The 27573-nt window shown below is 39.4% G+C and overlaps 1 protein-coding gene across 1 annotated transcript; it reads right to left on the bottom strand.

The window, feature by feature from the left end:
* Positions 1 to 662: 662 nt before the first annotated feature.
* Positions 663 to 27332, bottom strand: LOC122551672 (glycerol-3-phosphate dehydrogenase [NAD(+)], cytoplasmic-like). The gene is made up of 8 exons (XM_043693975.2): positions 27179 to 27332; positions 20484 to 20661; positions 14167 to 14307; positions 9474 to 9612; positions 6049 to 6161; positions 3771 to 4004; positions 2148 to 2254; positions 663 to 1508 (listed from the first exon to the last, which is right to left on the bottom strand). Exons 1-8 carry the CDS (start codon positions 27220 to 27222, stop codon positions 1412 to 1414), a joined length of 1053 nt encoding a protein of 350 aa, XP_043549910.1. The 5' UTR covers positions 27223 to 27332; the 3' UTR covers positions 663 to 1411.
* Between the last annotated feature and the right edge of the window lie 241 nt (positions 27333 to 27573).

Here is a 27573-nt window from a genome sequence, read left to right as displayed (position 1 = left end):
AACGCCCCTCCCCCAAGTCCCTCCTCTCTACCTTTTATCTTAGCCTGCTGGACACACTTTCCTCATTCCTGAAGAGGCTCATGCCCGAAACGTCGATTCTCCTGCTCCTTGGATGCTGCCTGACCTGCTGCGCTTTTCCAACAACACATTTTCAGCTCTGATATCCAGCATCTGCAGTCCTCACTTTCTCCTCGAAATAAAATACTGTGCTTAACACACAAAGCATTTAATTCCAATAACTATACGTGGATCAAAAATCATCAATTTTTAAATCTACAATTCTAACAACATTTTTAAAAATTAATATTCCAACTTCATCTAATCACTACTTGGGGTGGTACAGGCACTAAGTTAAAAGTTATCCAATAGATGGTTGGATCCTATTAACCTATGGTCAATTGCTCTCAAATAATTTTAAAGGATAGTAGGTAGCTGCTTGAAAAAGGAGGAAATATTGAACAGCATCTCATGCAAGAAAGAGAACAGTAGTGGAGGGGGGGATAGTGTTGAGGAGGCTAATGGTTTCATATCTGCATTATAATCTTCTGAAAATGAGAACCAGTACTTGATAAATATGCTTTATGAGATTGTAGTAAACTGTTAGTATTGTGGAGTCAAATTATTTAAGCCAAAATTGGTAAATAGACTTTAAAAGCTATAAAACCACTTATTAAAATATTTTATTGTGATTGACATAAAATCAATTACAAAGTTGTACAATCTTTAAATCTCAAAAGGAAGTTTTAATAGCAAATCCACCTAACCACAATATTTTTGTGTTGACTATTGAGTTGATTTATTTTTAAAAGTTAAGCCATTAATATATGTGCACTAATCTCTATGAAAACATGCTGTTAATTACAATGACGTTCTAAAAGATTCTAGTGTTTCATTTTTGTGAAGCCAGACACGACAATGACCAAGTTATATTTTTGAAAACATTTATGCTAAAGTATTTCCTAGGGCATAAAATTTCAAATGTTTACAATGTAAACATTTAATTGAACTATTTTTACTGTTTAAATACTGCACTTACCTAGTGCAGTCAGTTCCAATGAACCTGAAATCTTAAGTTTGAACTGAATGACAAACATTAGTTACTTCATTTATTAGTGAAAATTAAGGTCAAAGATAAAATGCTGTGAAATTGTATTGACAAAAGGAATGTTCAAAGATTATTGTTGTAACATTAGTAAACACTAGTGATTTCACAAGTCCATATAAAAACTGCATTTGACTACGAATTAAAATACAAATATTAAAAACCACTTCCATTTTAAGTTTCACTTTTTAAAAAAGTATCTTCAGTGATCAGTTTATATTGATAATTTTAAAATAAAGTAGTTATTCTTATCCTATAGTTGCAAAAACAAAAGGTTGTGTTTATAACATGGACTGCACTGAGCTCAAGTTACATATGTTCTGGGTGGTTCTGAAGACATGTGATGATATCTGCGACTGGTCTGCTCTTGTAGCAGATTTGATAAACTGCTGCAAATAGTGGAAATCTGTGGGGGGAGAAAAATACAAAAGTTGGTTGGAAACAATTTAATTTGAGATGGGACCATTCTACCCACACCTGGCAGTAGCAAATGAAGACCATGTGCATACACAAATAGCATACATATATTAGCACTAAACGGAGTTTCCTTTGGGTGCTCCGGTTTCCTCCCACAATCCAAATGTGCAGTTTATGTGGATTTGCCATGCTAAATTGCCCATATTGTCCAGGAATGTATAGGTTAGGTAGATTAGCAATGGGAAATGCAGGGTTACAGGGCTAGGGTACTGAGGTGAGTCTGGGTGGGATGCTCTTCGCAGAATCCGTGTGAACTTGTTGGGCCAAAGGGCCTGTTTCCATACTGTAGGGATTTTATGAAAAATACATTTTCATATTTCACAAATGAATACAGTGACTAAACTATTGAATTTATATCCAAGACAGTTTGAGTAACAACCGACTGGTGGGAATATGGCATCAAATTTTATTTAATATGGCTTCTGTAAAACACTTTGGGATGTTGTACTCCATTACATGGACGATATAAATGTGGTTGTTAATGTTATTCTTCAATACATGATATATTAACACATTCATTAAAGTAATAGGTAAATAAGCCAAATCATTAGTATTTAAAAGTATTTACTTGTCCACCAGATTTCTCTGTTTAAGAACACTGTACACCTCAGCAGAAGTCTGAGGACCTTGCAACTTCTGCCCATTGAGCATCTCTCCTTCCAATTCTTCAATGGCCTGGTTAAAATATAGATGCAAGATTATGGTATGATTATATGGCCTATATTCTGATTATTCAGCAAAGTCTAATTGCTGTCAACTACATTGTGCACAATATGGTGTATATTTAGATTTAACATTGCTAAAAAGTAAGCATGATATATACATGTATCTCAACCAAAAATGCAAACTAGAGTCAGTCTGCTTCACACAGCAAACATTGCAAGATGCTGCCAGATTTGCTGAGTTTCTCCGACTATTTCTGTTCTTGTTTCAGATTTCCAGCATCCACAATTCTTTGTTTTAATTTAGTGTCTATTGCACAGCAAGATTTATTTTTGTTCACTTAAACTGTAGAAAAGTAAGGAAGTTAAGATTAGACTTCAAATTCCACCCTTTTTGATTACTTTTCGTACTGTGTACAGAGGAACCTCGATTATTCGAATGAGATGGGTGGGCAGTATTTCGTTCAGGTAATTGATTTGATGCCTCTCCTCTGTGGCTTGGAGTTTTCTGAAGTTTCCTTTTACCTTGGCTCTGCCTGCCTTGCTCCCTCTGTCAGCGTTTGTTTCTGAGCAGACACACACTTGTGTGTAAGGGACCTGCAACATTGCTGAAGCCTCGCCGCCCCCCCCCCAATCAGTCCAGTGGGATTGACACAGCGAGCACTTGCCAAGTCTTCTCCCTGTTCAGGAGACTAGGCAGTAGCACGCCATGCGCGAGCCCCTGCCTCCCTATCCACACCCACCACCCCTGCTTCCCCATCCAGCCCCTCCCACCCAATACCCTCTTCTGCCCTCAACCCCATCAAACTCTGCCCCCACCACGTCCCCGTCCCCTCCGGCTGGCCGGCCCGCCAGCCCCCATCTGTCCTGCCCCTCCTGTGCAACCCCACCCACATTTCCCCACCCCCTTCTGGGGCAGCTGGACTGAAAACCGACAGTAAGACTGCTACTGCCTTTTTGGCGGGGAGGGGGCGCTGAGTCACAAAATAGCGCACGCACACACACAACGTTTTGACAAGTTCCACCTTTGCCCTGTACAGGACAATGTTGGAGAGATTGTCTGGAGAAGGTTGGGGGGCAGACAGTTGGTGTTTAGGGTACACTCTCTGTGTACAACTCCAGGGAAAGTGTGGGGAGAGAGAGGGAGAGGGTGGGAGGTTAGTCATTTGGAGACAGTGCCTGGCTCCCATTGATGTCCAGGACTGTTCTCGGCAGCATTTCAGTAAGCTGGGTTCATTTGAAATCATTGTAAACAAGAAGCAATCGGTGTTGAAAACACTTCTATTTTGAGACCTTCAGATAATCGAAATTCAGATAATTAATATTCAGTTAATCGAGGTTCCTCTGTAATTTATTATGATGTATGTAGTATTTGCCTTGTAAATCAATAAAGGTTTGACTTGCAAGGACTGTGTTACATTTTGGATGGTATGAATTTCCTTACTTTTCTCATGAAAAGCAAAACATTAAAATATGACTTCTTTATCCAATGTTGACTACTCAAGGACATGAAATATTTACGAACTTACTTTTCCAGTTTTCACAAATGCTTCTGCTACTTTTCTGTTGCGCCCTCCATAGCAAGTTGTAACAAGATCAGCAATTCCACAACTCTCCAGGAAGGTAGCTGATGTTACTGGTCCTTGACAAAATAATTTCGCAAAAGCTAACATTTCCATCAATCCCAAGCGGATAACTGCAGCTTTCGTATTGTCACCATAACCAAGCCCATCACAGAACCCTGCACCAACAGCTACAATATTCTGGGAATTAAAAGAATTACATAAAAGTGAGATTAAAATATGAAGTGGGCTTTGGAAAATTGTCGTTCAGGCTGAAATTCAAAATATTTCATATGGAATCAATTGAGTATGAAACCAAAGAAAGCAAGTATGAAATAGGCTTTAAAAAAAAAACTTCACACCCCTACTTCCACTGGTCTCTCTCATTGATCTTATTAATAAATGCTCAAATTATAATTTTTGATCATTTTAAGAGGAGCCACAATTTCTGACTAGAAAGCAATAGATTTAATTTCAAGAATGCAAAATAAAACACTTTCTTCAATGCATGCACTATTTTTTGAGGGTAGCTAATAGTCTGTTAGAGCTTAGCATAGTGTAGTTCTGAACAGGTCAAAGCTTACAGGTGAGTTTGAATCATCAATACTTGTGATATATTCCCAGAAAAATGTTGAAAAATAAAACTAATCTGCACTAATAGGAGTAATGTTCCTATTAAAGATTTGGGTTAAGAGGCAGTGGAATGTTCATAGTTCTTAATACATTTCATCAATATTTTCTAACATATAGGAATGATTATGTATAACTTTAAACCTCAGCAGTTGTGGTAAACTAAGGATTCCAGATTTATTGCCTGTTAGATTCTCTGTCTGAATTTCCTTCTCAATCATTTGAGGAGAAAATTGAGTGGGATGCATAACAGATGATCAGTATGGCAGGTTGTGGCATGAATCTGTTGCTATATTTCAAAGTGATCCCTATTTTAATCAAATATAGTTCTGAACCAAATTCAGCTGGGCCTTCATTCAAAAATAATTAAATCAGCCAGTCTGACCTAACTTCACAAGGTCCAGTGACACAATAATATTATAAAGGACCTCACACACCTCTTACTCTACTGATGTGCCATGGAAATTGTCTTGACCTTCAGTTGGATAGATGTCATGTGTTATTAAAAAGTTCCTAAATCAAAAACAACATCTGACATGCTGACACAAATATTACCATGCATCTAATTGTTCTGTATTTATGCACATGCACACACATTTTCAACAATGCCAAATTGAAGTTTGAGTATTGTGTATATCAGTCTTTTCATTCATTTATCCACTACTTGTAGAAACCAAAATAGTTAGCAACATAATTTCCAAGCATTGCAAAAGACATTGTATTTGAAAAGAAGGACAGAGAATTGTCGGTGTACAAGACAAGAAGGGGAAACATTCACCAATTCCTTTAAATTATTGATAAAGCATGTGGGATTTTATTCAAGATAGCAATTATATTTACCAATGTAATATTTCCAGAGTCATTTTTTTGATTTTTAATAATATAAACAAACAAGTCAGTTAATTTAAAACGTCAATTGTATCTACACTAAATGAACTGCAGCGGTTCACGAAGACAGCTCACCACCATATTCTTGAAGGGAATTAGTGAAGCACATAAATGCTGGCCCGGAAAACAAAGGTTAGATCTCTGGAATGTATTTTTAAAAAGCTCTTCTTATTTTTTAAATTTTCATTCTAGCCTTCATATCCCTCCATGGTGTCCACCCCTCACTATCCTTGTAATCTCCTCCAATTCCACAACCCTGTAAGAAATCTGCACTCACTTAATTCTGATTTTACTTTTGGTAGCTTAGTGTTTAGCTGTCTCGACTTTAAGCCCCTGGAATTCACATCCTAAAGATCTTTACTACCTCTCCCTTTTTTTAAAAAACAATGCTCCTAACCATTGGGAGATCTGCCCTTATATTTCCACAGGTGGCTGGATATGAGATTCTGCTTTATAACACTCCTGTGAAGCAACCCGAGACATTATTGCTTTAAAATGTTACATGATTACAAATATTGTCAGTAATAAAGTCAACTTCTGGAAATTTAAAATGGGTGTATCTGAATTCAGTAAGCAGAAAACACAATTCTGATGTAAAATGTATTGATATTTCAACAAGGTTGAAAGATTTCATGATTTACATGAAAACAAATAAAGTATAGCTCTTATAATGCATGTGTGTAACATATCATCCAGATCTATTGATTAAAATGTGATAATCACTTACTTTCAATGCTCCGCATATTTCCACTGTGTCACACTCCTCTACTACAGTAATTCTGAAATTTGGGGTCTGCATTAACTCCTTAAGGATCTTTCCATGAGTTTTATTTTTGGATCCTGACAAATACATATAATTTTACTTTTAAAAAAAAATGTAAGTCACTTGTGAAAGTTCACTAAGCTTTTTGACAAAAGGTTTTAACAATGTATTGCAACATTCTTGCAATGTGATTACACCACAACCAGGATGTTGAAACAGTTTCTTTCTCATTTGAACAAAATTCTTTGTTGCACTTTGATCTTAATTTTTAAAGCAATTACCCATAATCATAATGAATAAAATATTCATTTGCACAGCAAATTTGCAGTTTTATAATATCACCTTTACGATAAAAGCTAAGCAACCAGATTATGTAAGTTCACGTTTTTTAAAAAAAAAATTGGTGTTGAACTAGTAAAACAAAAGCTGGAAATGTAATTTAAATAAAATATTAAAGTATGGAGCAGCTAAGGCAGCATCTGTATAGGGTGGAATTTTATCTTTTGAAGAAAATCTGAAAAATGGGAAACCTTGCTTTTTTTTTTATTAATCAACTTTGCAATTGATTATTACTCTTTGCTCATTGACATTTGAGGGATGTATGCATAGCCCCCATGTATTATTCTATATTGAGACTTTGGTCTAGAAACTGAGCAAGAATTCACTGGGGAAAGACTAAGAAATAACTTCCATTGAATTCCACGAAAAAGGAGCATAAAGTCTATACATTAGCTTTCAAACATTGTTTTTAGGACAGAATTGCCTTTCAGTCACAATTGACTCCTAGTTTCAAGTGGCCACATATTTTCCCAAAATTACTCAGTAAAATCTAGCCACTAGGAAATTCTCTTTAGGTTGTTGGCCATGTCTCATTGTTGCTCTGTTTTCTTCAGCAGCAACATTAACAGTTTTGCCTCCCTCAGAATTGCTTGTCAGACTTCCTCATTGAAAGAGATGGGGTTGATCCATCTCCCTATCAGTTATGGAGCCACCTCATCATCAAGCTAGGTTATGTATAGCACAGCACTCCACTGCAGTTAGCTACAACTTTCTGTAGACCTTGTGGTATCCAGCTCAATTGCACTCAAGACCCTAGTTCCCCTTCTCTGATACTGATCAATGCTACATAGCTGGAATCCTCTGACCACAGGGTCTCTGCTACTGTTGGTGATTCAATCTTTAATCTTTGCAGTAAATTATATAAATAGATCTCTAACCCTTCCCATTTTTATTGCATATTTTCCTGAGACAATTTGTTTTGATGAGCATTGAGAGGATAATGGTCCATGTGTATTTTTGTTTAGATTCCTTCAACATTAATCCTCTTCCTAACCTACAATTATCCCCCCCTTCCCCAATCACTGCAAATGGTCTTCTTTCCTCTAATGCCCCTCTGTCATGCTTTAATCTCCCCTGTCGGTGTGGCCCAACTCACAATGTCCCTTGGCCTTCTGGATCTTGACCCTGAGCCCATAACCATTCAGCTCCCCATTACCAAAATTAGCCTTACACTGCCTCTTATTCGAATTACCTGCTGCTTCACCCCATCAGCACATCTCATTGCATCATTCTGGTCTTCACTTCCTTTACGCAGCACCCAATTTTCTTTCTCCGCCTTACCCTTATCATAGTCGTTCTCCCCTCAGTGTCCCAATTGTTTACTTCCAATGTCCAAGTTGTTTCTGAAACCTCAAATCACCAGAACCCTGAAGTTTAATTCCATGCCATGGCTTCCAAGTGTTTATCTGTGAATGTTTTGTTGAGCCCCTTTTGTGATCAACCCCTCACACGTGCCAAGTTAGGTTTGCTAGCATCAGCAGGTGTGGCTCCCTCACTTATGCTGGCTGGGTGAGCCAAATATAACCAAGGTATTTATTTGATTAAATGGTTATGAAAATCAAAGCTATTGAAAAGGACTGCATTCACCAGAGTTTCCAGGGAAAAAAAGATATTCCTCCAGGTACATACCTCATAAATGGCCAGGTTTGTGAACATATATTTTTCCTCACTTTTGAGAGACAAGATTGTGACTTTGGACATAATTCCAATGGGCTGGGTTAATTAATGGGAAGTCATGGCATGCTCATGAATGCAAAAGAGATTCCCAAACATTTCAGTGGGGAACACCTGCATTTTCTGAGATCTTAATCCTAAAAACTTTAACCCAATGGCAGGAATTTAAATTTTAGCCTTTGACCCAATGAATTGCCCTCTTCCACCTTTTCAAATGCCCCAGGTAAGTCCTGAACTTCCTTCTCACTGTTGCAATGCTATGACTGTTCTTCAGAGCTAAGGTGGGCATGTACTGGTTTTCAACCAGTAGGCAACTGAAGAAAGGGCGTAAGCATTTCCCTCCAGAAGTGACCTGACGAATATTTCCAGGATTTTCTGTTTTTAATATATATTTACCATTTTAATTGCGACAAAAAGTAGCAAAATAGTGAGAAAAAAAAAAAACACAAAAATCACAATTCTACATAAAGAGACTGACCAAGATTAATTCACTGATTACTACTAGGTTTTGGAAGAAACAGATGGTTGATTGCCACTTATGTTGAAAGATGACTCCAGGTTCAATCGCACTTTTTTTCCATAACAGTGTTTGTAATGCTGCTAACATCCAGCAACTCGAAGTGCTCTAATTCATATACTACAGAGAAAATCACCAATGATTCTGAAAGAATGTCACATTGATTTTATAGTTAGAAATCAGCTTATCAGTTCTATTAGATTCTTCAGTTGGTGGTGCCAGCAAGGAGGCAGTGTTCAGGATCCTGGGTCCATCTGTTCCAGGCTGGCTGGTTCCTCCCATACTTCCTTACCCTTTTTGTCTCATTTCTTTTTCTTCATCATCATCATTTTCATGTCAGCAGTGACAGAGAAGGTGACACCACTGAGAAGAGTGGCCTGGAGCGGGACTCCTGGTTGTCAATCAGGTGGCAGTGGAGACCCCAACTCCAGGTATCGAAGTGAGTGTGGGTCCAGCATGGTACCTGCATTGGCACACTGTCAGCAAGGTGGGCCCAGTGACAAAAATGTGGCACCTGAAGAGGGGCAACTTCAACATTGGTGGATCTGGTACTGGTAGAAGGGTGGAAGCACGCGTGTCATTGGTCAGCTGGCTCAGGACCCATGGCGGAGGTGGTAGAATGAAAATGTACTCTTTCAGCTGTATTTTTCTATTCTTAAACAATTCAAAATGGTGCCAGATTGTTGCAACAGTTGAAACTGATCACTGTATTTTACGGTGTTGCTCATACTAGAGTATAAGTGACAATAAATCATCATAAAGTATCATTCAGACACAATGCAAGTAAATTAGTGTTTTATATTTAAGTTTTGTTTTTAAAAAAAATTAGAAGAACATCAAAAGCACTCATGTTTCTTACCAATTGTTGTCTCACAGAATTTTTCATCTGCTACTTCTTTAGCAATGTTGGCACCCATCAGTACAGACATTTCAATCCCAAGTTTCTCACGAATTATATGTGATATTAGCTTAAGACCATCAGGACCTTCATCAATTCCCTAAGAATTAAATATAAAAATAACCTCAGTCCAGTTTATTCAAAATTATTAACTTATAGAAATAGCCTTAAATAGTGGGCAAATTATGGGAACATCACTACCATCTCCAAGCCACTCCCCACCCGACCTGGAAATATAACACTGTTCCTTACGGTTGTTGGGTCAAAATCCTAGGTACTGTGGGTCTACCTACTGCAGTGATTCAAGAAGATAGCTCACCACCACCTTTTCAAGGGCAGCTCGGGACAGGCAATAAATGCTGATCAGGCAACAATGCCATGTCCCACAATAAATAATTATTTTTAAACCTCATACATAGGAATTAGGAGCAAGCATAGCCCCCCAAGTCTTCTTCGCTATTCAACACAATCATGATTACTCTTCCATCTCAACTTCATTTTTCCATCCTTTCATTATACCTCTTGATTCCCTTGGTGTCCAAAAGTATATTGATCTCTGCATTTGGAGTCAACAGCTAAATAGCCATAGCTCTGTGGATGGAGAATTCCGAGGATTCAGGACTTTTAGTAAGAAAGAGCTCTTCATCCTAGACCTAAATGGCCAACCCATGGTCGATTAATTAACACAGATCAGAAGGCATGGGAAGAAGAATATACGTGTCATTGTTGCCAGTGAATTCGAAGAATTAGTTTAAGAGGAGTTTCTCCAGAATTCCAAAAATAATTCTGCATCTAAGCTTTCCAACCTAGTTTTGTAATATTGATTGGAAGCAGAGCCTCATGGGAAGACAGTAGAGCAACAATGGCACAAGTTTCTGGGTGTAATTGAGGACACAGCACAGAAGTTCATTCCAAAGAAAAGAAAGGTTATCTGGAGAGGGGTTAGACAGCCATGGCTGGCAAAGGAAGTCAGGAAATGTATCAAAGAAAAAGAGAGAGAGCCTATAAAGTGATCAAGAGCACTGAGAAATCAGAAGATTGGTATTCTTTGTTTTTGTAGCCTTCCCAAAGAAAGAAATAAGGAAGGAGAGGATCAAATATGAAGTTAAACTAGCCAGTAATATTAGAAATGATAGTATAAGGAAATAGCTGAAGTAGTACTTTATGTCAGTCTTCACAGTGGAAGACACGAGTAATATCCCAACAATTAAGGACAGTCGGGGGCAGAGTTGACTATGGTAGCCATTACAAAAGGAAAAGTGCCAGAAAAGCTAAAAAAAAGGTCTTTAAAAAAAAAGAAAACAAAACAAAAAAAAAAAAAAAATCAATAAATCTCCTGGCCCCAATGGGCTACATCCTAGAATTCTGAGGGAGGTGGCTGAGGAAATAGCGGAGGCGCTGACTGATCTTTCAAAAATCACAAGTCAGGGAAAGTCCCAGATGATTGGGAAATCACTGTTGTAGCCTCCTTGATCAAGGAAAGATCAAGACAAAAGATGGAAAATTATAGGCCGATTAGCCTAACCTCGGTTGGAGGTAAAATTCTGGAATCCATCGATAAGGATGAGATTTCTAAATTCTTGGAAGTGCAGGGTCGGATTAGAACAAGTCAGCATGGATTTAGTAAGGGAAGGTCATGCCTGACAAATGTGTTAGAATTCTTTGAAGAGGTAAAAAGTAGGTTAGACCAGGGAAACCCAATGGATGTCATCTAGCTAGACTTCCAAAAGGCCTTTGATAAGGTGCCTCATGGGAGGCTGCTGAGTAAGGCGAGGGCCCATGGTGTTCGAGGTGAGCTACATGCATGGATTGGGGATTGGCTGTCTGACAGAAGGCAGAGAGTTGGGATAAAAGGTTTTTTGTTGGAATGGCAGCTGGTGACAAGTGGGGTTCCCCAGGGTTCAGTGTTGGGGCCGCAGCTGTTCACTTTATATACTAATGATCTTGATGAAGGGACAGGGCATTCCAGCAAAGTTCGCCAATGATTCGAAGCTAGGCAGACAAGCAGGTGATACTGAAGAGGTGGGGAGCTGCAGAAAGATTTAGACAATTTAGGAGAGTGGAGATTAGAGTGATGAAGGCCTCTTGCCCGAAACGTCAATTTTCCTGCTCCTTGGATGCTGTCTGGCCTGCTGTGCTTTTCCAGCACCACTCTAATCTGGACTCGGATTTCCAGCATCTGCAGTCCCTACTTTCACCAAGTTTAGGAGAATGGTCCAGGAAATGGCTGATGAAATTCAACATGAGCAATTGCAAGGTGTTATACTTTGAAAAAAGGAATATAGGCATGGACTATTTTTTAAAAACGGTGACAAAATTCATAAAGCCAAAATAAAAAAGGTATCCAGGATTCTCTAACGGTTGATTGCAGATTGAGTCCGTGATTAAGAAAGCAAATGTAATGTTGTCATTTATCTCAAGAGGGTTGGAATATAAATGCACCGATATGCTTCTGAGACTTTATAAAGCTCTAGTTAGGCCCCACTTAAAATACGGTGTCCAATTTTAGGCCCCACACCTCAGGAAGGACATACTGGCACTGGAGCGTGTCCAGCGGAGATTCACACGATGATCCCTGGAATGGTATGCCGAACACATGATGATCGACTGAGGATCCTCTGATTGTATTCATTAGAGTTGAGAAGGTTGAGGGGAGAGCTACAGAAACTTACAAGATAATGCATGGCTTAGAAAGGGTGAATGCTGGGAAGTTGTTTCCATTAGGCAGGAAGACTAGGACCCATAGGCACAGCCTTAGAATTAGAGGCAGTCAATTTCTTCAGCCAGCGAGTGGTAGGCCTGTGAAATTCAGTGGAGGCTGGGATGTTAAATGTCTTCAAGGCAGAGATTGATAAATTCTTGATCTTGCAAGGAATTAAGGGCTACAGGGAGAATGCAATTAAGTGGAATTGAAACACCCATCAGCCAGATTAAATGGTGGAGTGGACTCGATGGGCTGAATGGCCATGCTTCCTCTATGTCTTATGGTCTTAATATTAGAAAAATCTCATGAGCATGTCCACGGCCATTGTCTACTCTACCCCATGTATTCACCAATGCACCTACTGTATACTCATTCTCTACAGAACAGCCATTGATATGCCCTTCTTTTCCACCAAATATCCCAGGGAATTCACTGTGTGGAGGTTTAATCTTCAACAGTTAACTTAGCTCAACTGCTTGTACTTTCACCTTACTAGAGTACTTTGAACTGATGCTGGAGTACAATACTGAATGATACTGCACATTTGAATTCCTGTATCATTAAGATAAGGAAAACCTTTGAAATATTGGTAGCAGTGCAGATGTCGCTGCAAAGAAAATCAAGCTGCACATGAGCCATGTGGACCTTTTGTGATTACAGGCATGGTTTCAAGTACTGGGCGTATGTTTTTCTCAAAGTCTTTATTCCTTTATCGCATCCTTAAAAGGGCAAAATTAGCAACTATCAAAAGCATCTTAGCTGGGGACATTTAAAAAAAGATTAACATAACACATGGATTTCACTACAGTCATGTACATTTTCTAATGGGAACAGTAAATTGGCCACTATGTAGACATATAGCAATAAACTCTTTTGCTGTATTAGAGCAGTACTGCAAGTGCATTTAAGTATGGGGATTAGTGATTTCATGACAGTTTTTGTTCAGAACAGTACAGAAGAAAGAAAATGATTTATTAAAAGAAATGTTTAGATCTAGAATTTTTTTCAAATACATAATCAAATTTGCGATAACCAGAGTTCTAGTTATGACACATTGTGAAATGACATATGTTATCTCATGTAATTATAAATAACACTTTGTCCTAAGGTAAAAGATTAACGTTAAATATAGCATGTTGCAATGCCTGTTAAACAGTTGGTGTCTTTAGTTTCTGTACTTTCATTTGAAAAATAATGACTTCAGCAGGCCTAACAGAAAATAAATTTACAAGTAGTTTCTTAGACATTCTACAATAGCAAAACAAAATACAATTAGGCTCAGTAAATTATTAAAAATTTAGCAGGACAGATATTAATGCAATAGAATAGTATTAATAAATTACAACGAGTCAATTCATTTTGAGTTCATTAAACTTACTACAAGTGATCTTTGTTTCAACAAAGTTAAAAATCACAACACCAGGTTGTAGTCCAACAGGTTTAATTGGAAGCACACGAGCTTTCGGAGCGACACTCCTTCATCAGGAGATAGTGGAGGGCTCGATAGATAGTAGAGCCCTCCACTATCAACTGATGAAGGAGTGTCGCTCCGAAAGCTAGTGTGCTTCCAATTAAACCTGTTGGACTACAACCTGGTGTGTGATTTTTAAACTTTGTACACCCCAGTCCAACAGCGGCATCTCCAAATCATGACTTTGTTGAAACAGTCAGACATAAACCACACATTGTGGTTTCTTAAAGTATATATTTTGGTATAAACACTTGCTGCATAACTTGCAAGGATTATTTTAGAAATTATTGTAAATGCCAATATTCTACACTCATGAAGAAGGGAGCCATCTGGAAGTTCAAGGAGAATATTGTCTAAACTATGTTTGAAAAAGAGTAATAAAAAGGGATAAAATAAACTAACAGCATTGGGCTATAAGAAACCAAAATCCCAAATCTGGAATCTCAATTCTTTGCATTCACTGAATTCTCAAATTTTACCTTTATCAGCGAGATTCCAATTGCACCCGGCTTCACACGATTTTTCATTTCATCGCAAAGTCGTCCAATAAATTGATGGGGTAAAACAAAGACAAATATATCTGCCCCATCTGATGCTTCAGTGATGTCTGGTACAGCAATCTGTAAAACAGGAAATCATTTGCAAACAAATAAAACATGGAAAATAGGGGAAGTAGTAACTAATTCAGCCCTTTGAACCTGCTCCACCATTCAATATGATCATGATTGGCCATCCAAACTAGTACCCTGTTCCTGCTTTCTCCTGATAAAATAGAAACAGAACCACAGAAATGATACAGTACAGAAGGCGGCCAATCAGTTCATCTTGTCCATGCTGACCCAAAGATATCCAAAGCCCTTCCTAATCCCCTCTCCCTGTATATGGCCCACAGCCCTGCAGCTTACAGCAATAAGGTGTAGATCCAGGTACTTTGAAAGTGTTTAAGGTCACTTCCACCAGCACTAATTCAGGCAGCAAATTCCAGACACCCACCACCCTCTACATAAAAGTAGATTTCCTGACATTCCCTCTAATCCTTCTGCCACTTAGTACAAAAAACAGATACAAGCTATCTGCCAAAGAAAATGATCCTCTTCTTTATCTCTATCCCTCAGTTTTGTATACCTCAACCATGTCACCCCTCAGCCTTCTCTGTTCTAAAGAAAACACCACCAATTTCTCTAATTTCGCCTCAGCAAGAATTCTCTAGTGCCAGCAATATTCTCAAATCTCCTTTGCATTCTCTCCAGAGCAATTACGTCCTTCCTGTAATGTTCCTTCCAGAGCTGCATACAATACTTCAGTTGTGGTATCCAAGGATTGTTTAAATGCCTGCCAATGTAGTTAACTCAGTCATATTAAAGGCATTTAAACAATCCTTGGATAAGCAGATGGATGATAATGGGATATTTGGGGGGGGTTGGGCTTAGATTAGTTCACAGGTTGGCACAACATCAAGGGCCGAAGGGTCTGTTCTGCATTGTATTGCTCTATGTTGTCTCAGTGTTTTGTATGGTATAATCATTATATCCCTACTTTGTATTCTATACCTCGGCCAATGAAGAAGAGCATTCCATATGCCTTCTTTACCTTATATATCTGTACCACTACCTTTATGGAACTGTGCACTTGCACACCAAGTTCTCTCACTTCATCTACCCCTCAGTACATTCCCATTTATTGTGTATTCCTTTTACTGTTTGACCTCCTGAAATGCATTACCTCATATTTATCAGAGTTGAAATCCATTTACCACTTTCCTGCCTACGGCAACAACCCATCATTTTGGAGCTTACACCTATCCTATACACCATTCACTATATGACCTATTTTTGTATTATCTGCAAATTTCCTAATTGTGCCCCCACATTCAAGTCCAAATCATTAATCTATAAAACAAATAGCATGGGCCTGGAACAACAAGCCCTGCAGTACACCCCTTGAAACAACTTTCCATTTGCAAAGGCAGCCATCAACCATTACACACTGTTTCCTGTTACTGGGCCAACTTTGATCCAATTTAACACATTATCCTGTATCTCATTGGGTTTTACTTTTTCACTATATCCTTTGATTCCTTTAGCCCCAAGAACTATATCCAACTCCTTCTTGAGTACATTCTATGTTTTGGCCTCAAAAGATGCAGATGCTGGAATCCAAAGTAGACAGGCAGAAGGCTGGAAGAACAGAGCAAACATCAAGAGGAGGAGATGTCGACATTTCAGGTGTAACCCTTCTCTGCAGATACTGCACTTTCTGTGGCATAGAATTCCACAGGCTCACCACTCTATGGATAAGGAAATTTCTCCTAACCTCAGACCTAAATGGCCTACACTGCATCTTTAGACTGTGGACCTTAGTTCTGGGCTACCCTTCGTTTATCCTGTCTAGTCCTGTTTGAATTTTAAGTTTCAAATGAGATGTCCCCCTATTCTTCTAAACTCCTATGAATATAGTTCTGATCGATCCATTCTTTCTTCACATGTCATTCCTATCATCCCAGGAATCAGTCCGGTAATACCAAAAATAATTTAACAAGTTGAAGTTATATTGACGGACTGTTGTAAAAGGAATCTGTAAAGTCTTGGTATAGACCGGTGAGTGAACCATCAAACAAACTAACATCTATTAGAATAAAGTAAAATACATTATAAATTTGCATTTTGGGGTTCTAGAAGTTAATTGGGTTTGTTTTGCAATCTGTGAAATTCTGACAAGGCAGATGAGGCCATCACACATTATTACCCAATTAATCAGAACAGTAACTGTTTGCCACCTATACAGTCTTGCAAGGTCTTTGGAGACCACTGCTATCAGAAAGTTTATCATCTCAATATGGTGTATAGCTACAAAGCAAAGAACACTGATACTTATTGCAGAAATTATTATTTGATGCTGCAGCTCTGGGCCAGATGCCTTCTGCAACAATCTAAAATTAATCCCACTACACATCTCTATTCCATCCCTATATTTCCATCTGCTCTAAATATTTATGACAATAAAACACATGGGAAAAGTAAGTTGCAATGAAGAAATTTAAAAATTGCAAATAGATATGGATAGGTTGGGTGAATGGGCCAAAATCTGGCAAATGAAGTTTAACAAGAGTAAATGTGAGGTTTTCCGTTTCGGTTGGAAATTGGGAAGGAAATTTGAGTGCTTTGGTGCAGAGGGATCTGTGTGTTCTCATGCACGAATTGCAGAAAATTAATATTTAGGTACAGCAGATAATAAAAAAGTCCAAAATGAATTTTGGCTAATATTGCTAAAGAAATAGATTATGAAATTATTGCTGCAAATGTAAAATGTATTAATGAGACTGTACCTGGAGTATTGCATAAAATTTAGTCCTCTTACTTGAGAAGGAAAGTCATTGCACTGGGGGAAGTTCATTAAAGATTTACTTGAACGGTTCGAGAGATGAAGTGCTTTTCTGATGAAGAAAGATCAACAGCACAAGCCTAAACACTCTAGAATTTAGGAATGGGAGGTGATCTAATTGAGGTATATATTAAACAGACAACGTAGATGTATAAAGGACATTTCCTCAGGTCTGGCAATTTAGAATGTGAGACCATGATTTTAGGATAGGGTAGGAGATTTAAAACAGAGAGAGATGAGGAGAAATACTTCTCTTAAAGGATCATAAATCTGTGGAATTCACAATCCCAGAGAATGGTAGATGCCAGGAGACATTTTTTTTTTAAAATTAGTAATGGGTTAAAGGGTTACAGGGAGTAGGCAGGAAAATGGAGGTTGAGGCCAGGATGAGATCAGTCATGATCATAAACAAGCTCAAGGAGCTGAATTTCCTACAACTGCTCCTAGTTCTAGTGTTATAATGTTATATTCTTATGTTATCCAGTCATCCTTTAAAAGATGCCCCAACCATTCCTCTGGCAAAGCATTCCAGGTTCCACTAAGTCCATGTGTGAACACTTTGGGGTGGCATGATAGCTCACTGTGCCAGGGAGCTGGGTTCAATTCCAGCCTTGTGCGACTGTCTGTATGGAGTTTGCACATTCTCCCAGTATCTGCATGGGTTTTCTCTGGTTTCCTCCCATAATCCAAAGATATGCAGGTTAGATGAATTGGCCACGCTAAATTGCCCAAAGTGCTCAAGGATGAGCAGGTTAAGTGCATTAGTCATGGGTAAATATAGAGTAATAGGGTAGGGGAATGGGTCTGGGAGGGATACCCTTAGGAGGGTCAGTGTGGACTAGTAGGACCAAAATGGTCGGTTTCCACACTGTAGGGACTCTACAATATATCTATGATGATTTCTCTTAACTACTCTCCTCCTTTGAGTAATAATTTTAAATTGGTCATCTTTTGTCACTAATCCATCAACCAAAACAAATAATAATTTCATATTGCTTTACTTGCATGTTCCATGTTCCTATTTTATAAGCCCTCAAATTTTACTGATGTAATTTGAGGCTCAAGCAAACAACACTCATTCCTTCTCAGGATTGTGCGCTTGAAATTCAGGTTTCTCCAGAATTTCCTTCAATATGTTTGTATCTAGGATATGACTCCATTTCTTGCTTGTAACTATACTGAACAGTTTTTAAATTTACAAAAAAGGTTTATTACTGCATGCTTTTTAATAACCAGGAAGAGTTCATTTATCTAGCGTCAAAGAACTATTTACCACAATGCATTACTGTGCTTCCAGATTATCTTGCTCAATTTAAATTCTCCAGTGGAAAGGAAGTGCAGACAGATGGATAATTGAGCAATCGTCGCAAAAGCAGAAATAGTAATAGTATGACAATATGGTCAAATAATGAGCTTGGAATCAAATATGCAAACAATGTGGTTTAGTCTCAAAATCAGTAACAAGCTGAAAGTGTGGTGCTGGAAAAGCACAGCAGGTCAGGCAGCATCCGAAGAACGGGAGAATCGACGTTTCCTGTGTAAAGCCTTTCCTGACGAAGGCTTTATGCCCAAAACGTCAATTCTCCTGCTCCTCGGATGCTGTCTCACTCAACTCTGATCTCCAGTCCTCACTTTCTACCTGTAGATTTAAGTTTACAAAAGTAGAAAGATTACAGAGACCATGACGACATACCTTTCCACCTAGAGAATGGTGGGAGTCTAGAAATTGCTACATTGTTTTGTTGTGCAAGCAGTAACTCAGCTTATTTAAAAAAGGTACCTAATATAGTACATGAAGTGCTGTAATTTGCAAAGCTATGGACAGAGTGCTGGAAGGTGGGTTTGGAATGGGAAGCTTAATTTTTTTCCTCAGTCGACACAAACACAATGGATTGAATTGCCTCCTTTTGCATCATAACTTTCAAATGGTCCTATTTCCTAAAACACACAACTTGATACTGTGGTGTAAACGTTTCATAGCTTTAACTAATTAACTTGAAAAATTATAATCTTGTTTATGTTCCAAGTTTTTCAGCACAAATTGTCTTGTCAATCTTAATGTTATATCCCTGATTGTTACTCTGACTTTACTGTGTATCACCACAGGTAACAAAGAAATAAAACATTCATCGGTCTGTACCCTAAAAGGTATAAGAGACTATTTAATGTATCCACCTTGAATACAATACAAAGGTTATAGTCCAATACATTTATTTGGAAGCACTAGCTTTTGGAGTGCCGCTCCTTCTTCAGGTGATTGTGAAGCAGGATCATAGGACACAGAATTTATAGCAAAAGATTACAGTGTCATGCAAGTAAAATGATATATTTAACAAACCTCGATTGCTGTTAAGTCTGTGTCATCTTTCAGAATGGGTTACAGGTTTCAGTTCATTAGTATGAAAATCCCAGAACTTTAAGTCACATTCTTAAGATAACTCAAGGTTTTAATACATAAAAAAACTCAGCTCTGAATGCCTTAAAGGTGTGCGGTCAGGATCTGTCTGTATCCCAATCTATTTCCAAAGTGGAATTTAGAAAATATTGACACACACAGTCTCATACACATGCTCTCCCTCATATACACACACACAAAACCCTTCCACTCACATGCACCCTCTCACAGGCTTTTACCCCATCACACTCACACAGAAAAAACACTCACATGCACTCACACACTCTCTCTTGCACATGCAAACAAATTCACCCAATAGACTTGTGTATTTGCAGAATTATATTTACAGATACATTCTATTTTGCTCAAAAAATACACAATCTGCAGGTAGTCAATCCATATAATATTTTCTAAATTCCACTTTGGAAATAGATCCAGTCTGAGTCAAGATTGGGATACAGACAGACTCTGGCCTCACACCTTTAAGGCATTGTCTGAGCTGAGATGTTATCTTTTTTAAGAAAATAAAAGCTTAACATGATGAGAATGTGACTTAAACGAAATTCTGAGATTTACATATCAATGAACCAAAACCTGTAACCCATTCTAAAAGATGAATGACTTAACAACAATCGAGGTTTGTTAAAATGTATCATTTTACTTGCATGACACTAATCTTTTGCTATAAATTCTGTGTCGTATGGTCCTACTTCATAACCACCTGAAGAAAAAGAGCGGTGCTCCGAAAGCTAGTGCTTCCAAATAAACCTGTTGGACTATAACCTCGTGTTGAGAGATTTTTAACGTTGTCCACCCAAGTCCAACACTGGCTCCTCCACAGCTTGAAGTTCAATGCAGCTGGGCAGCAATCATTAAGATATGATTGTGACATCTTTAGAAGAGTAACATTGAGAATATATCAGTTTCGCAGAGGGCTACATTACCACAAAGACAGAAAAATAACAAGTAAAATTTTACAATTTTTGTGCAATGTTTCTTGAATGCAAATCTTTGACTTACCACATTTTCTGGAAGCTTATAGCCTGGCAAATACTTCACATTTTCATGGTCTGTGTTTATTATATCTGTGAGTTTTCTACCATTTATTATTTCTTCATAAACCCACATTTTCACAGTAGAATCAAACTGGGTTGACTTTCTGACATTTTGGCCAATAATTTTTGCAATAGCAGAACCCCTGAAAGAGACAGGCAGAAGTCAGTTAGAAATTGTTAAAAAATATTTCTTTCCTACTAAGCAAAACTGAATTTCCACAATCATCCTTGCATCACTTGCTCGTGTTCACCTACTCTGACATTTTAACTTAGGGTGTTAATTATATAGTGTCATGGAGAATGTGGAACCAAATAATTCACAGCATACATAGGAGCCAGAGTCCTATACTCCTTAATATCTAAAGAAACTCCAGCAATAAACTCCAGTAGCCGGGCAGCACTTGCTTCCAACACTTCAGATTTAATGGTGGCTCGTGGATTTAATAGGATTCACACAAGTCTCCAGTCCTTCCCAAATGCTGCTTAGCAAAACCCTTTGCAGGCTTTGCCTCTGGTCTCACTGAAACATGCAGGAGGAAGCAGGGGATGGGAGAGTAGTCCTTTTATTCACAGGCACTCAGTACCTGATCAAGGGACCATGCATCAAGAAAGTGGTAGGCATCTGAAAACCAACCCTTTGCTCTTGATTTGAAAAACCCCATCATTGCCCCTTCTAGCAAGTGATCAATACTGACATGGTCCTGTAGGAGATGTATACGTGATATTCTAGGACAAGAACAGGACTGAAGGATTTGTTCCTTATCAGAAGGCGAGGGAGAACATGCTAATAAAGGTTGACTGAATTAAACAGATGAAAATATTTCATTATTTTGTATTGCTATTTGTAGCATTCCCTGAAGGATCCTCAGTGTGACAATCATTAAGATATTTTTCCCTTTCCTTTCTGACTCTAAATTAGTCAATACCTAAATTTCTTTCTTCATCTTGCTATGGTTTCATTGAGAAGAGGCTACAGTTATGCCAGGCACACAAAAGGATAGTTTTGCCAAGGCTCTTTTAACCAACCAGGTAGTGAAAGATTGTCCTTTCATTTGCCACTCTCTTACAGGCCAATGCCTAATTCTAGCACTTGTCTGTTGATATTTTTGTTGTGAATCTCTCAGTGGAATCATTATTTATGACAAAAAGCATTCTTCTTCCAGAAAGAAAGCAGTTTTCCTTATCCTGTCTGGTAAAGTGCTTGAATCTTAACTACCCTCTGAAATGGTCAAGCAGGCTACTCAGTTCAAGAGCAACTAGCGATGGACAATAAATGCTGGCCTTGCCAGTGATGCCTAAATCCCTGGAAGAACTAAGAAGAAATAATTCACAAGCTAGCTAGTCACAGGACTTTCTTCCTTAAAGAGCTCAAGAGCTTGTCAAATTGGTCTTGCTTTTAGGCTGGCGTCCAGTCTTTTGGAAGAGATTGGATAGGAGGCAAGTAGTAGAACAGGGAGGCTACTGTGTAGTTGCAAACATAGAAGAACAGGTTGCTTAAGTGCTCTCCACAATTTAATTGCCTAATTTAGAGATTGAGAGGTGTTTCAGCAGGCCAAAGCATAAGGAAGTAAGTGTATTACAAGAGAGATCACTTAGCTGGCAGCAGGGTGCAGATTGTGGACAGTGGCCCTCATTGCAGAGTACAGGGATAACAGCCCATGGCATTAAAGGTAGTTTATTGATATGGATAGAGAATTTGCTAATGGAGAGGGGGTAAGAGGTTCTTTTTCAAGTTGGTGACCTGTAACCAATGGGGTTACAGCACAGAAACGGACCCTTCAGTCCAACCAGTCTATGCTGAACTAAACTAAGAACAAACGAAACTAACCCCATTTGCCTGCTCCTGGCCCATATCCTTTCCTTTTCATGTATCTATCCAAATATCTTTTAAGCATTAGAATTGTATACACATCCACAACTTCTTCAGGAAGTTCATTCCATCTACGAACCACACTAAAAATAAAATTGCCCTTCATATCTTTTTTAAAAATGTCTCTCCTCTCACCTGAAAAATGTACCCCCTAGTCTTGAAATCCCCCATCCTATGGAAAAGACTACTACCATTAACTCTATCTAGACCCCATATTACTTTATAAACTTCCATAGGGTTGCCTCTCAACATCCTACGCTCCAGTGAAGGAAGTCCCAGCCTTTCTTTATAACTCAAACTTTCCATATCCAGTAACATCTCTTCTGAACCCTCTCCAGCTTGATAATATCCTTTCTATACCTGGGTGACCAGAACCAACATTCCAGGAGAGGTCACACCAATGTCCTGTACAACCTCAACCTGACTTCCCAACTCCTGTACTCCAAGGATAGCAAGTGTACTAAACACCTTTTTAACCACCCTGTCTATATGAGCAAACTTCAAAGAATAATGTACCTGTATCCTTAGGACTCTGATCTACAACACTATCAAGGCCCTACCATTAATTGTCTAAGCCCACCCTTGTTTGTTGTACCAAAATGCAATACCTCGCATGTATCCAGATTGAACTCCATCTGCCATTCTTCACCCCATTGACCCATTTGATCACTATCCCTTTGTAATCTGAGAAAACCCTTTCTCATTGCCTACAATGCTACCTATTTTAGTGTCATCCGCAAACTTACTGACCATGCCTTCTATATTCTCATTCAAAACATTTATATAAATAACAAACAAAAGAGGACCCAGAACCGATCCCTGTGGAACACCGCTGATGATGGCCCTCCTCTCGGTAAAAACAAACCTCTACCTTTACTCGGAATCCTGCCATTAGAGTAAGGAAGTGAATTTGCAGTCAACACAAAAACAAGTGGAAATGGAGGTTGCGATCAGGATATGAACAATTTACAGAAAGTTATTTATAAGTAAAATAAATGGGGAAAAAATTGGCAAGTGGAATATAATGTGGGAAAATGTGAAGTTGTTACTTTTGGAAGGGAGAACGAAATAACAGAGTATTATTTAAACAGGGAAAATCTGAAAGAAGCTTCAACACAAAGGGACGGTGTATGAAACACAGAACGCCAGCAGAGAGGAGCAGCAGGCAATCCGAAGGCTAATGGAATGTAGTCCTTATTTCAAAGAGGGTGGAGTACAAGTCTCAAGAGGTCTTATTACAACTATACAAGGTGCCACTCAGAAGACATTTGAAGTACTGTAGGCAGTTTTGGTCTCCTTAAGATTAGACCATAAGATATGGGAGCAGAAAATAAGCCATTTGGCCCATCGAGTCTGCTCCACCATTCAATCATGGCTGATACATTTCTCAAGTCCATTCTCCTGCCTTCTCCCTGTAACCTTTGATCCCCTTAACAATCAAGAATCTATTTGTCTCTGTCTTAAATATACTCAATGACCTGGCCTCCACAACATTCAGTGGCAACGAATTCCTTGGATTCACCACTCTGCTGAAAAACTTTCTCCTCATGTCCGTTCTAAAGAGTCTCCCCTTTACTCCAGACTGTGCCCTCGGGTCCTGGTCTCTCCTAATAAATGGAAATATCTTCCAAACATCCACTTTACCCAAGCCTTTCAGTATTCTGTAAGTTTCAATTAGATCCCCCCCGAATTCTCCTAAACTCCATTGAATATAGACCCAGAATCCTCAAACGTTCATCATATGTCAAGCCTTTCATTCCTGGAATCATTCTCGTGAACTCAAACATTTCAGGGAACATCTTTGGGACACACACACTAAACAAACCCACCGCCCTGTGGCCGACCACTTCAACACACTTCTGACTCTGCCAAGGACATGCGAGTCTTGAGCCTCTTCTGCCACCAAATCCAAGCCACCCGACGCCTGGAGGAAGAACATCTCAGCTTCCACCACTGGGATCCTCCAACCACATGGCATCAACAATTTCACCAGTTTTCTCATTGCCCCTGCGCCCACCTCATCCCAAATCCAACCCTCCAATTCAGCACCACCCTCTTGAACTGCCCTGCCTGTCCATCTTTCTTTCCACCAATCCGCACCACCCTCCCCTCCAACCTATCACCACCACACCCTACTTTCATCTAAATAACACCTTCCTACCTATCTTTCCCCCAGCCCCACCCCCACCCGCCCATTTATCTCTCAGCCACCTTCCCACCCACATCCCCGATGAAGGGAATATGCCCAAAATGTCGATTCTCCTGTTCCTTGGCTGCTGCCTGACCTGCTGTGCATTCCAGCGCCATACTTTCTGACTCTGATTGCCAGCACCTGCAGTCCTCACTTTTTCCTACTAAGAATCATAGTCATACAGCATGGAAACAAACCCTACAGTCTAACTCATCCATGCTAACCATGTTCCCAAACTAATCTAGTCTCACTTGCCTACTTTTGGCCCACGTCCCTCTAAACATTTCCATTCATGTACCTATCCTAATGTTTTTAAAGTGTTTTAACTGTACTTGTACCTGTACCCACCCTTTCCTCTGGCAGCTCATTCCACATACAACTCACCCTCTGTGAGAAAAGGTTATCCTGGTTGTACTTGAGCCAATGTGATTTAGGATGTTTGGGTTTTTGATGGATGAGGGGATCCTCTGTCCATACCACATCTGTAAATTGTTCCTCACTCCTGCAGTCTACCCACTTTTCTCCATCAGTTATACTACTGCTGACATCAGGGACACTACCACCTTTCAGAGCTTTAGGAATGCAGAGACAAAGACAACACCGACACCTGCAGCTCTTAGTAGTATATCATTGTGGAAATATTTCTCCCTATTTGCTTTCTCTATACCCCTCATAACTTTGAAATACCTCAAATCAGGACCCCCTACCCCTAAGCCTCTCAGTCTGCTGTGCTCTAAGGAAAACAACCCCATCCTATCTAGTCTCACTTCATAGGTCAGGGAGGAGAGAGTGGAGTGCTATCACCTTCATCCCCTCCCCCATTGTACTCCATGTTACTTTCTCCCCACCCCCACCCCCACCCTCCTCTAGCTTATCTCTCCACGCTTCAGGCTCACTGCCTTTATTCCTGATGAAGGGCTTTTGCCCGAAATGTCAATTTCGAAGTTCCTTGGATGCTGCCTGAACTACTGTGCTCTTCCAGCACCACTAATCCAGAATCTGGTTTCCAGCATCTGCAGTCATTGTTTTTACCTTGTTAAATTACTCCAGCCCAGGCACAATCCTGGTGAATCTTTTCTGCATTCTCTAGTGCACTCACATTCTTTCTACGACGTGACAGCCAAAACTGCAGATTGTACTCCAACTGTGTTCTAACTAATAAAGGTATATAGCTCCATCATTACCTCCTTGATCTTGTAAAGACAAGTATCAATGCTGACTACATGGATGCACTATTCTTCCAAAGTGCTCTCATACACCTTCTTAACCTTATCTACCTGACCTGCTGCCTTCAAAGGTCCCTCTGATCGGCTGTCCTTTCGAGGGTCCTTCATCGTAAGGTGAGGCAATGGTGTTGTGGTATTATCATTGGACTGTTAACCCAGAGACCGGTTAGCACTGCTGCCTCACAGCGCCAGAGACCAGAGTTCAATTCCCACCTCAGGCAACTGACTGTGTGGAGTTTGCACATTCTCCCCGTGTCTGCGTGGGTTTCCTCCGGGTGCTCCGGTTTCCTCCCACAGTCCAAAAATGTGCAGGTTAAGTGAAATGGCCATGCTAAATTGCCCGTAGTGTTAGGTGAAGTGGTAAACGTAGGGGAACGGGTCTGGGGGGGGTTGCTCTTCAGAGGGTCGTGGACTTGTTGGGCCAAAGGACCTGTTTCCACACTAAGTAATCTAATCTAATCATTTTGGGGACCTGGGTAAGAACCCCACCATGGCAGATAGTGGAATTTGAATTACTATAATCTGGAATTAAGAATCTAATGATAAACACAAATCTATTGTTGATTGTTGGGAGCAGGTATCCCACTTGGTTCACTAATGTCCCTTAGGGAAGGTAACGGTCATCCTTACTTGGTCTGGCCTTTATGTGACTCCAGACCCACAACAATGTGGTTGACTCTTTACTGCCCTCTGGGCAATTAGGACGGGCAAATAAATGCTGCTGCTTAGCCAGCGACACTCTAATCCCATAAATGAATGAACATAAAAAATAACTCCCTCACCTTGTTAGTCCCAAAATGCAACGCCTCACACTTGCCAGGATTAAATTCCATTTGCCAATGATCAGCCCATCTATAGATTTTTTGTTAGTTTAACGCTTTCTTCCTCGCTATTTACCACACCGTTTTTGTGTGGTCTTTTAATGAAAATAGTTTCTCCTGATCTCCCGTTGCCAGAAAACCTCATCAACATTGAGATTAAAAAGAAACTTTTTAGACACATTAGCAGAATTCTTTTTCAAAAACAAAAACCTGAGTGATAAAAGAGGGGCAATGCCTGTAAATAGGAATTATGTATTTGTGACTGGATCTTCACCAAGAAAGTAGCGCTGCCGACAATTCGTGGTCCAGTGTCTTTGGTATTACTAGTTACTTGACATTCAGCTTTTTTAAAGTTCCCTGTTGAATCTTCCAACAGCATTGGAGTCTTTCACGCTTTCAGGCTGCACTCAGCTACTCGAGATCGTAGTGGATTTACATTCTCCCATTATTGGTCACCAGATCCTTGAGTTAAAAAGGAATCCGCCCATTTAAACCATATTGCTAGTACTTACAGTGTCCAAAAGGAACAAACTAATCTCGCATTCAACATACCAGTTGCCGGATCCAACTATGCAGATCTTCTTGAGAGCAGACATGTTATGGTATTGTTATACCAGACAAGTTACGATGAGATTAGTTTCACCTGCCCTTTGGACTGTTTCTAGTTCCACACGGAGAGATTAATTAGAACTGGTGTAACTTCCTTGCTACCTCTCCTGCAACCAGTGATTGGCTTGTAGTCCTGTCGATCATACAATCATATTTACATTGCATTGCTGTCACTGTCCGGAAGAGGTGATATTTCTCAGTCTAACCCAGCTCCTGCTAACACTTAAGTGTTTTCTGCCATTTAAAATATTTCCCAATATCCATTAGATCTATCTAGTCACAGATGAACTCAATGTAATATGTAAATTGTCTGTGGTTTTCAAGTAGGAAAGGTGTAA

The sequence above is a fragment of the Chiloscyllium plagiosum genome, unplaced genomic scaffold (assembly GCF_037043375.1).
Source record: "Chiloscyllium plagiosum isolate Xiang-an unplaced genomic scaffold, Cpla_swu_hap1 HiC_scaffold_7, whole genome shotgun sequence".
Lineage (NCBI taxonomy): Eukaryota > Metazoa > Chordata > Chondrichthyes > Orectolobiformes > Hemiscylliidae > Chiloscyllium > Chiloscyllium plagiosum.
This window is presented reverse-complemented; position numbering and strand designations above follow the sequence as displayed.